This window comes from Zerene cesonia, chromosome 7, assembly GCF_012273895.1.
Source record: "Zerene cesonia ecotype Mississippi chromosome 7, Zerene_cesonia_1.1, whole genome shotgun sequence".
Taxonomy (NCBI): domain Eukaryota; kingdom Metazoa; phylum Arthropoda; class Insecta; order Lepidoptera; family Pieridae; genus Zerene; species Zerene cesonia.
The window spans coordinates 2,780,730-2,792,855 of NC_052108.1; the positions used below are offsets into that span (position 1 = coordinate 2,780,730).

Genomic DNA, 12,126 nt, shown 5'->3' on the forward strand with positions numbered 1-12,126 from the left:
TGTATGTAATAGGTATTTATTCCAATGTTGTAAATGAATTTTTTACGCATAAAGGTACCTTATAGATTATGAAACGTGCTTTAAAATCTTAAATATTTAGGTTGGAGCTTAATTGGCTTAAGTCCTTTTTTATGCGCGTCGTGTATGGTGGGACCGGTTGTCATATTAGGAGCTTTATAGTTGCTACTTATATTTTGACTTACGAAGATTCCAAACAATACCTTTGAGGAAAATAAATGGACTCTTTACCTTCATTGTTATGAGTACAAAAGCAAGTAAAGGCAAATTGCGTTTGTAACTTGTCTGTAAATAAAATCCTAGCATCCTCTCGAACAATAAATCATGTACAAGTTATTTTTCTTATAATTTATGAACCCATCATTAAATTGTCGGGCATAAAAATGTCAATAAACCATTGTTATTGTTAGGTTAGGTATCATTTTACTCAAGGTTACACAGATGGACAACTGGTTCGTTCGGCACACCTACATCACAGTCTTCTCGTTCTATACGATGCGTCATATTATGTGTAGCGATATGTTTACCAACGTTGCAGGGACCTGCGTCTGACTCACATTTATCTGCTGCCAGATATCCTCTCGATCAGTCAGTGTGTGTGCGTCAGACTGTCAACTTGTTTAATGCCTTAATTTCCGTATACTGATATTTCATACGCAATTTCCCGCGTCTCGGCATGTTAGCTTTACCGCCTTTTATTTGACAGTGATTTTAATGAAAGACAATACGAATTGAGTTAATTATTACAGTTTTTGAAAGAATGCAACGCTATTAGAGAATACACATGTGTAAATAACACTATTTCAATTCTAGTCAGTGATGTGATAAATAAACAAAAATGTTTTATGGATTCGTAATTGTTTTTGGCGCTTTCCTCTTCCTGGTCTGGCGATTTGTATTAACGAAGAAACAACATGTTTTATCAAAAGTACAAGATGACAATAGCATTGAATGCGTTAATAAAAAGGACATAAAAGAAAATGAGCTGTCTCTTACAGACAATTTACACACAATCAATAATAATTTAGTACCCGAAGCCAATGAAGCTGAAAATAAAGAACACTTGAAAGTTGAGAAAATTGAAGAGAAGGAATCTATTAATTACTGTTTTATTAAAAATGTACCTAGTAATTTGGAGTATTTAAAACCAAACGAAGATAATATAAGATATCGAAAATTAGCTAAAAGAGACAGTCCTCCAAAAGAGCGATTGGCTGAGTTCTTAGAGAAGACGGTATTGAACGATGACAAATTGCAATCGATTATTCAGAACTTATCTCTTACGAAAGACATAGATATTACGCCCGTTGTTAATAATGATACACCTATATTGGAGAGCTATTTAAATGAAAATTCGTCCGAACTACAAAAACCAACAAACGATACGATCAATAAGATACTAGATGTCGAAGATACGAATGTCATAAATGAAGTATCGGAGCAGCCGCGAGATACGAAACCTCTTTTGTTGAGGCGACTCGAGAAACAAACTGGATTACCGGCGGGACTGAACTTTGGTTCAGTTATCGGCGAACTTAAGAATAAAACACGCAACGGGAGTAATGGGGCTTTGAAACCTGTCTTCAGAAAATTTGATCCTGACTGCGTTGACAGTGGCCAGGTTGTTGTTTCATTATTTCAATTGAAGCGTCTCTATTTTAAGATTCATATAACGTACCTATTTACTTAAACAAAATCATTCATTAGGTATATTAAGTATATTATGTTTTTCTTTATCACAAAGTATTCGACAAACTCTTGCATTCTCATTCAACTCTTCATACGATAATTTGAATATACATTCCACGCAATTCTCGTAGGATCATGTTTTAGTAGCTATACTTTATAATAGCAACTGTATTTATTAGTATTCGAATCGTGCGCTCTTTATATACACGAGCTTGCATAAAACTTACAATGGAATGAAAAGTATTACGTATTTTATAGTTTCTTATATAAAAGAAGCAGTTTTTAATTCTCCGTTAATAATCACAATGTACAATGGACCGTTTTGTTCCAGCTGTTTGCTCGCTCTTTATTTTACAAAACTGTCTTTGTATCTTCGTAGGGTTCAAGATTTTTTTATAAATAAAATTTCTTGCTATGCGCAATGTTTGTTAAGATACTAATACGCACGTGATATACATACAAATAGACACGTCGCAGTGTTCCTACCTCCCACGCGGACCGCAAACATTCTTAATTACCGAGACGATACCAAGATTAATTGCATACATACGCGTACCAGATGATGAATTATTGCACAAAACACACTCAGCGAATATAGAACAGTACGCAACAATACATTTTTGTCGCGGCTTTACAAAGCATAATAGATAGCGATCGCTCACGCTGTTTTCTTATGCGAAAGATCATGGCATCGTTGAATCATTACGAAATGTGTTAAATAATATTACGCTAACATATTTTCTAATAGGAAACGTATAAATTAACTTGTGTCAAATTCTGACTGAATGAGCTCATCTATATGCACATATTATGATTGATGGTGGAAATTAATAAAAAACCGACGACGTTTTATTTTTAATTGCTGTTCGTTTATTGGGATATTAAATGATGCATTACTCGCGTTTCCTGTCTTTATTAAAAATAGTAATATAAAATTATGATAAAAAGACATAATGTGACTGAAATGTGAGTAAAGATAACAGGAATATGTATGTGTAGGCGTAATTATATCCGCTAGAACATCGTCCACAATAAATTTATATAATTAGGATACAAGTATTTATATTCTTTGCTTTTCTTACTTTAAAATAATTATATCTCCTTGTGTTTTGGTAAGAATTTGGTGAGTTTTTCAATTGATGATCAAATTTTCTTACAGGAAACATTGAATGCAGCGGTCGATGATAAGAAGAAGGTGCACATAGACGAAAACGAATTGGGTCCGAACATCCTCGCGGATCGACGGAATAAATTAGAAACCGCCGCGCAGGTAACCCAGCTATTAATATAATTACTAATTAAACTTTATTTACATCTGTTTTCTACTTATTAGAGGAATCGAACCAGGATGTTCGCAGCGATTATAGTATGGATATATATGGATATAATTATTAAGATCATTATACACCCACTTCGCAGACTGTTGCGTCGTTTATCTCAAATGTGTGGTGATTGATGTTCGGTTTTATCTTGAACGTTATGAGAGCGTGCAGATTTTATCAGCGTCTCGGTCGTTTTTCAACGACCTTAATATAAAGCGAACCCTTAAAGAAGTAATTTGTCTTCACGGAATACGTGAGCTATGATGTATTCTACCGACTTTTTTAATATCATCATTAAACTTTGCTTACACAGTTAGTTGGTATTATAATGTGACATATGGAAGTTATGTGGGTACATTTATTTCTTGTAATACGTAAATGAATTGGCCAGTATGACCAGTCGTAATGCAATTAAATTAGATATTAATTTTCATGTTATGTCAGACAATAATTGTTATAATTTAATTGTAAATGAACCAGGATAATGTAATAACGGAGGAATGTTGCTTATCAATGACCTTTATATCCTTTCGAATTCACTACACTATCACAATATTGACATTTTACACAATTATGCGTCTTATTTGTATAGCTCTAACTGATATAATTGAATCGGAATTTCGTTCAAACCAAAATTATACTAACGTGTTAATGAAAGTATCCTTAAACGTAAAGGATTCGTGAAAATATCAAGGCGTGCATTTTGTTTTGTTTTGTAACGTTAATTGGCCTCGTCACCTTCGAGAAGTGTTTCCTGTATTACGATATTGTTTCTGCTTGTTAAATTAGGTTTGAAATATCCCCTGACCTTATAAGGAGTTTCGTGAAATTGTTTATCGATTTAAGTATTTATTTAAAAAGTAAAATCAATAAAATGCTTCTTTCCGTTTTCCGTGATTAATGAAATTTCTCGAGCATTTTCGATCCCGTTCTTTCCAATGATATATAAAGCCTACATCAAGCATATCTTTATCGATAAATACTTTTGCTGATGGGGAAATAGAATCGACGCAGTTGCTTCCGACAATATCGTCCACTATATAAATTAATAAATTAACTTTTATATTTCTGTCTAGAGTATGGTTTCTCTTAATGTTTCTTAGTATATAGATATTTTAGGGTATATTTTCCCGTGTGTAAAGCCGCGGTCGAAAAGTATCATTGTAGCCCATTTATTTGTCATCACATAACATAAATATAGAGACACACGGACACACAAATTAGCCATTACACCCCAGTATTTATCTATATCCTTTTGTCGAGAACGTTAGACGTGACCCCTTACGGGACATGGGGTCTTTGACTCTGAACATTTGTCACACAACTAGATATTTCATTTGTGAGTAATACGAACCTTCACCCCAATGACTCACTGACCACATTAAATATAAAGCCAATACTTAGAATGACCGTTTGATATCGATATTATATGGTACGGCATTGCGGTTTTATTTGTAAACTAAGCGTTAAAAAATTGCAGTGTGCAGTGCAGTGATTCATTTTGTGTATACAATCAATATTTATATAAGCACACTGTGCTGTTTAATTTTTTCTCCTATGTACTTTCATTTGTTTGCACATGCAATTCGCGTATATCAATTGAAAAGTTAATAAAAAAGTAAATCACATTTAATCGTAATAATCTTTAAATAATTATTTTGCCCTTCATTACATTATATATTTCTAAGGTTCTGAGTTAAGATCGAATTACGTCGACGTTGTCGTAGTAACTAAACGCTAGAAGCTTCTAAATTTATATATTTATATAGTGTTACTATTTTATCTGAAAAATAAATAAATAAGCATTAATTGAGTAATGTACCTACTTGATTTTATCAAAAAAAAAAAAACGCCGCCGAATTGGTCGAATTATAAATGGGTCACACTCACGAGAAGCATCATCTTTAATAAACAATGACTAAAACATTGTAATAAATAAAAAAAATACGAAATACTTAATTAAAACGATTCGTCGTACCACAGGGATGGCGCAAACGGGTGCCCCAGAGCGATGCCACACTGTTCACGGTGGCCGGGCGCCTGGAGCGCGACAAGGTGGCAACACCGCCGGTGACGCCGCCGCCGCTCGGCACGCCGCCCGCTTCCTCGCCCGCCATCACGCCCGCCATCACGCCCGCCATCACGCCCGCCGTGCCGCCACCTAACCGCTTCAGGTCGGTTTTCTTACTCGCTTTTCTTTGTCTTTTATTGTGAAGCTGTTTTTTATAGAGAGAGAAAATGCAGGAACGAATAAGCACACGTAATTTAACACGCAAATGGAGGCATATAGATAAGTCATAAACCATCTTACAGAATTTTTGTAGCTCGTTGGTTTTGCTTGCTTTTTTTTTCATATTATACAATTTTAATTATATTTTGTATTTTTCGTTACATATCAATTAAATTTGGAAAAAAAGCTCTTAAATTATCTTACAGAGGTTTAATATGTATGCGAAAACAAAAAAAAAACATATATAAATAGGCTTATCTGCCAATAGTATATACATTAAATCAACTACAATACGTACATATTTTAAAATGTGCTATTTAACATGCATTTTATTATAACAGTATGGATAATCCATACACCTCCATCTCTTTTGTGTCCAATGATACTACTTTGCTTTGTGCCAATCCGGAAACTCAATAATATAAACGCTATTTCATGAGCTTTAAATTGACTTTGTAATCACATTAAAGACGGCAATTCTTGAATCGTTCGACATTTTTCAATATTAAGTTGTAAACTGTCTCGAGTGACGACTGAATCGGCGTTATCGCCCGATCTCGACAAGGAATAACACCTTAAAAGGTTTTGTATGTTGAAACGCGTACTTCAATCGCATTCTTGTCCAGTTAAACGCGATACAGTGTCATTGCGTAATTGGTATTTCCTCAATACGACCTCGCGTACCAATATGGGTATATTATGTTAGCGGGAGCCATTTTGTTTATGTATCGCTCTACAGATAATAAATACTTCCCTTATATATATATAGTTATTGAAAAGAAAAAAAGAAGAATCACATTAAAGCATAAATCAAATATTACTGAATATTTTTTACTTTGTGTCTAGTTTTAACTCACTTTTTAAATACATATTAGGTATTAATAGTCTATTTTTATATCAACAGATCACGAAAAGCGCCAACATCCCCTACCAATGGCTTCGCATCAGGCCCACTGCGGTCCGCTTCATGCGCGGTCATGGGCACAGCTGTCGATGTGAAACCGAAAGAAACGCCCAAAGTCGATCGCGAGTCGTTCAAACGCAGCCACTCTGTCAGCGAGAACATCAGTCGAGATGAGAGTGAGTTACATTGGTTGTTGCTTATTTTACTATGAACATTAATAAATACTAGATCATTACACATATGATGGTTTATAAATCAAAGAACTGAACAATTCTTCTTAAAAAAGAAATCAGTATCGTTTATGCGTTGCCTTTTGTAGTAGATTAAGGTATGCAATTTAAAAATATAAAACCTTTAACATTAATTTGATAATAAAAACAGCGGGTTAAATTCGTCTGAAAAGTCTGTTAGAATATGTAAACCTACTTAAATTTTAACGTCATCACAAACGTCCACGTTCACGTTGAACAATATTCAAATAATTTTAAACTTTATCACTTGTATCACAAATACTAATTTCCCCGTACAGCGTTAAACAGAAACAACTGATACAGTTTTAGACCCTATGACCTTCATAATAAAGTGTATTTTCGCTCGCAGACGAGGAGGCGTCCCCCGGCGCGGAGAAGGCCGGCTGCCCGGTGCGCGTGCCGCGCGCGGACGACGAGACGTTCCACGCGTTCTTCGCGCCGCTGCAGCAGCTGGAGCGGGCGCCGCTCGACCAGCTCGACCAGCTCGACATCGATCTCGATGCCATCGACAGCGGCTCGAGGCAGCTGTGAGTGTCGCTTGCTGGAATACACCTTGATATAGCGAAGATAGCCATGAATGCCATGCCTTCGACTCGTAAATCGAAGAATGCAAGCGCTTTTTTCCGTTTGTAAAGAAAATTGATGATGTTAAACATTCTATTTTTTGATTGAGTGCTATTTAAAATTAAAATTGCTGGGTGCGATGTTTAATTTATAAATATCAATGGCACATAATGTTAAGTATCTGTATGAAAAATTTAGCTATCGCCGAATTTAATTATGTGAAATTAGTATGTTCAACATTATTGTGCCCGTGAAAGTACATTGCAAATCCGCCGATTTCCCGCGTACAGCACAATTAAAAGCATTGTACGGTGCGCAGGCTGTCGAGCGAGTGCGCGCGGCGAGCGAAGCGCGAGCGGCGGCACGCGGCGTCGCGCAACCCGCTGCGGGCGCTGGCCGCGCGCACCGACCTGCGCCAGGAGTACCGCGCGCACGCGCTGCCCACCCGCGACGCGTTCCTTAAGGAGAAGGGTGAGTGGGGGCAGGGGGATGGGTTGCTTCTTCTGAATAAATACACATATATATTTCAAATGTATCCTTCAAAAATGTAAATTTAAAAAACTATATGTAATTGTAGGTATTTCTATTGCATGTTTTAATGCTTCCACCATAGTTATGATTCATGAAAAGTGGCTGGCAATTATCGTTATTAATTTGCATCTTTCTCATGTACATATTATATAAGCACTACTTGATGCTCCTCTTGTCCTTACAACATTTTATCTTTTAGAAAGCTAATACCTTGTACCATAAAACTAAATTGTAAAACAGTATGATTCATTACCATTTCTATAAGTATGGTTTCAAATTGGAATCTTAACAAGATTATATTATTAAACTAAACTGTTCAACTTCCAGTGACAGCGAACTGCGGCCTGGCGGCGGAAGCGCTGGCAGCGCTCGCCAGCAAGGAGGACTTCTCGAGCGTGGCGCTGCGCAGCGCTTCAGCGACCAGCGTGCCCAGCCACGGCTGCAAGCCGCTCATGCTGCTGCACGTCAAGGGCAGGCGGCGGGTGCAAGTGAGTTTGTTATCTTAACGACAATAATTTAATGGCCTAAAGAGTAAAACACCTTATGTAGAAGGGACTATAGATGTACTATCAAGGTTCTTTATTCGTTAATTTTAATTGAAACATATCGTTTTCAGACTCGACTCGTTGAGCCCGTACACACTAACGTGAACCGCGGCGATTGCTTCCTTCTCGTCACACCCGATCAGTTGTTCCTTTACATTGGTTTATACGCTAATGTTATTGAAAAGTAAGTTTCTTTGATTATCATATCAAAGCATTAACATTTTATTCCATTTTAAAATAGTGAAAAGAGATAAAAATAATGAAACTACGGCGTTTATGATTATTATTACATACTTGTAGATTTTCTAATGAATTATGCATCTTATTTTCAGGAACCGAAGTACTGATATCGCAAATCACATTTTAAACACAAAGGATCTCGGCTGCAAGAACGCCACGTCGCTCATCAAAATCGACGAACAAACCAAAATCTACTCGAACAAACATTGGAATCAGTTCTGGTCGCTTCTCGGTGTAACAGACGGTATCGAGGAATATAGTCCCATTGAAACTGGCCACGCCGATGAAGACGAAATATTCGAGTCGTGCATTGTGCAAACAAACATGTGCTATGAAGTGATGGATGATGAATTGGTGCCAATCAAAGAGTACTGGGGCCAAGTGCCAAAGATCGCCATGCTGAACCAATCGAAAGTCATCGTTTTCGACTTTGGATCAGAAATGTACATTTGGTACGGCAAAAATGTGCCCTTAGAAAGTAGGCGGCAAGCCGCGCAGTTGGCACAGGAACTGTTCGACGATGGATACAATTATGAGGAGTGTCATATAAACCCTTTGAATGCAGCCGAATATCAAGGTGCTAGAAAAGATACTACAATTGCAACAAAATCATCAAAAAGTCGACCCGACTGGGCGATCATGTCCAAAGTCACACAACATATGGAAACTATTCTATTCAAAGAGAAATTCCTCGACTGGCCGGATTACAGCCGAGTTATAAAAGTCAAACCACAAGAAAATAAATCGAACGCCGTAGAATTAACACCCTGTGATGCTGAGGAAATGTGGTCCAACGAGTACCAGGATCCAGATCTCATTCTAGAAGGATCCCATATCGGTCGCGGGACCCATTACTACGACAAGGAGTCGATGCGCCATTATGAAATTAAAACGCAATCAGTATGCAAATGGTTGATACAAGAATATGACTATCAAAAAGTCGAAAACGAGTCGGAAATCAGCGAATTTTATTCTGGAGACAGTTATATTATCAAATGGGATTATCAGATAACAGTTTCCGGTAGGGAGCTGAATGGGAAACCTTCGAAACACAACCTCACGGGTAGAGATCGATGCGCGTATTTCTGTTGGCAAGGCAAAGATGCCTCATCCAACGAGAAAGGTGCTGCGGCATTGCTCACCGTTGAACTGGATAAGGGAAAAGGTCCCCAAGTCCGAGTGGCGCAAGGAAACGAACCGCCCGCGTTTTTGAATCTCTTCCAAGGCAATCTGATCATACATCAGGGCAAACGGGACACAGATAAGAACAAATACCGCCTATACGTAACGAGAGGCAACGTGTCGAACGAAGCGTACCTCTTACAAGTGCCGTGCTCTGTGCGACAACTCAGAAGCCGCGGTTCTTTGATCCTGGTCGACACGGAAAAAGCGTGTCTGTACGTGTGGCATGGATCGCGTAGCTTGAAGCACACGAAACAAGTAGCTGTCGATCTAGCGAACAAACTTGTTGCTAGGAAGTCGAAGCACTTGTTTGGCGAAAAGTTTGAGGATGTGAAAGTGCTGGAAATTAAGGAAGGCGAGGAGCCGAAAGAGGTTTTGGAGGCGTTAGGTGTTGCGAACAAGCAGTATTATAACTCTGTGTTGAGTGCGGGCCGGGAGGCGGGGGGCGATGTGACGCCGAGGCTGTTCCACTTCACCGATTTGAGCGGACAGTTCGAGGCGCACGAAGTGCTGTCGCCGTTGCGTCACGAAAGTTTGGTGACGCCGTTCCCGTTCGAACAGAAGGAGCTGTATTCTGCGTCGCAACCCGGTAAGTGTTACTTTTATTGTTGATGGAAGTAATCTAGTAATTATAATAATAATTACATATAAAACACATTTCATATAGATAATCAAAATCTAGCACTTTAAGTTTTTGTAACAGATTTTTTTTTTATTTAAAGAAATAAATATCTTTTTTTTTTCTCATTTCATTATTATTTATTACATTTCCAGCTCTATTCCTATTGGATGACGGCAAGTGTGTGTGGCTGTGGCAGGGCTGGTGGCCGCGCGGTGAGGACGGAGAGCTCGAACCCGTCGAAAGGAACAACGGTACGTACCACTTTATTGCATTGTATTACATTTGTGTTTAATGTGTACGATTTTATACACTTATAGCCTCCCTCGATGCTCTTTTATATTAAGCATAAAAATACCTCTTTAATTCGAACTAGAAATCGTCTAGTGTGCTCTAGATGTTGTTTCATAATTAATTTAACAGTAAACGATATGGTTTTATCAGATATCGAAAGTAAGTAACATAATCAGAAAGTGACACCATAACCTATTAAAAATAGTATGAAAAAAATTCTAAATATTTGTCAGATCTGTCATACAAATTTGACACGTTTTGAGTGTTTGGTTTTTAACATGGTGACCCGAGATACCCCCATAGTAAGATGTGTGTGTGCGTGTGCGTGCGGCAGGCGTGGGCGCGTTCGCGTCGCGCTGGGTGTCGCTGCGCGCGGCGGCGCTGCGCACGGCGGACGCGTACTGGCGCGCCGCGCGCCGCTCGCGCCCCGACGTGCTGCTGGCGCTCGCCGGCCTCGAGCCCCACGCCTTCACCGCGCTCTTCGACACGTGGCGCGACTGCGACGACGCGGCCGACGCCAACATCGCGGTCAGTACTGATGGGGAATGTTCTGGAACGTTACGGAACGGTCGGCGGGAGTGGTTCGATTTTGCAACGCGCTCGAGAATGTTCGAGAATGGTGGTGGATAGTGGGAAATATGTTTAATTTTTATTCTTGAAGCATTGAAATGCTTTAGAAATAGGTTGGTGAAGTTTGCGATGCGCGTTGGCTTAATGGGCTTATCTGGAAGGTGTGATATTGACATTTTCATGTATAACACTTACAGAGTAATCCATGTATAGACTAATTTGTTACTCGGGTGATATTTTAGTAAAATCTAACAAACTGTAAAGATTAGACGATTAGGTCGAGATATGACTTAGGGATAATATGTAACAATAATAATCCAAATAAAAAATTAAATATTAGTAAAGCCATGTAACGGAACTCCTGGTAGGTTGTTTTATAAAGGGGAAGCAGAAAACTATTTTTATATTTGCAATTGGCCTATTTTTATATCAGCCATAAAGATCAAGTATAAAAAAATTAAAATAGCAAGGTGGTGGTTACTATTAATTAATTTTAAGGTTTATATCATATTGCCGTTTTCCACTGTTAGTGTTAAATAAATAAAAATGAAATTGAATAAATTTTTGAAGAAACTTTGAAATGGACAATATTTGCATTGGTGGATGGATGTTATTATAGATATACCTTATTTTTACCCTTTAAATAGTTATGTATGGACTATCTGTTATAAATCTTTTCCTGTGACAATATATTACATTTCATTTCATTGATATGAAATGATTTATTTCAAATCTACGTTGATTTGAAATATTATTTTGCATTTTATAATTTAAAAAAATATTTCAATTTATATACAAAATTTAAATTCAATGAAATCGGTTCAATAGCTTTTGCCTGAAAACACAAAACTTAACAGACCTATGTTTTATATTGTACAAACTTTCGAGTTTCTATGTAAGATATGATACGAGGGGCTGGGGTAATGGTTTAGTATATAAGTGCACTGTAAAGACTCGCACGGGTTGTAGCTGGGGTACAAGGCGGGCGAGGCGGTGAGCGCGTGCGTGGAGCTGGCGCGCGTCACCGCCAGCGCCGTGCTGCTGCCGCTCGCCGCGCTGCAGCGCCGCCCGCTGCCCGACCTGGTCGACCCGCACCACCTCGAGCGGCACCTCTCCTCGCCGCACTTCGCGGTGCGTACGCGCACACTGCACCACTACACGTCACAC

General features: G+C 38.3%; 1 protein-coding gene across 1 annotated transcript in view; it reads left to right on the forward strand.

Moving 5' to 3' along the window:
• The window catches only part of LOC119828195, a gene marked incomplete at its 3' end in the record, with an annotated part of 143,980 nt that extends 131,860 nt beyond the window's left edge, over positions 1 to 12,120 (forward strand). The window contains exons 15-25 of the mRNA XM_038350296.1: positions 2,867 to 2,977; positions 5,013 to 5,203; positions 6,164 to 6,339; positions 6,764 to 6,941; positions 7,298 to 7,449; positions 7,837 to 7,997; positions 8,126 to 8,238; positions 8,387 to 10,065; positions 10,251 to 10,349; positions 10,724 to 10,917; positions 11,929 to 12,120. Coding sequence (XP_038206224.1) covers positions 2,867 to 2,977; positions 5,013 to 5,203; positions 6,164 to 6,339; positions 6,764 to 6,941; positions 7,298 to 7,449; positions 7,837 to 7,997; positions 8,126 to 8,238; positions 8,387 to 10,065; positions 10,251 to 10,349; positions 10,724 to 10,917; positions 11,929 to 12,120 — 3,246 coding nt within the window. The remainder of the gene's footprint in view (positions 1 to 2,866; positions 2,978 to 5,012; positions 5,204 to 6,163; positions 6,340 to 6,763; positions 6,942 to 7,297; positions 7,450 to 7,836; positions 7,998 to 8,125; positions 8,239 to 8,386; positions 10,066 to 10,250; positions 10,350 to 10,723; positions 10,918 to 11,928) is intronic.
• Between the last annotated feature and the right edge of the window lie 6 nt (positions 12,121 to 12,126).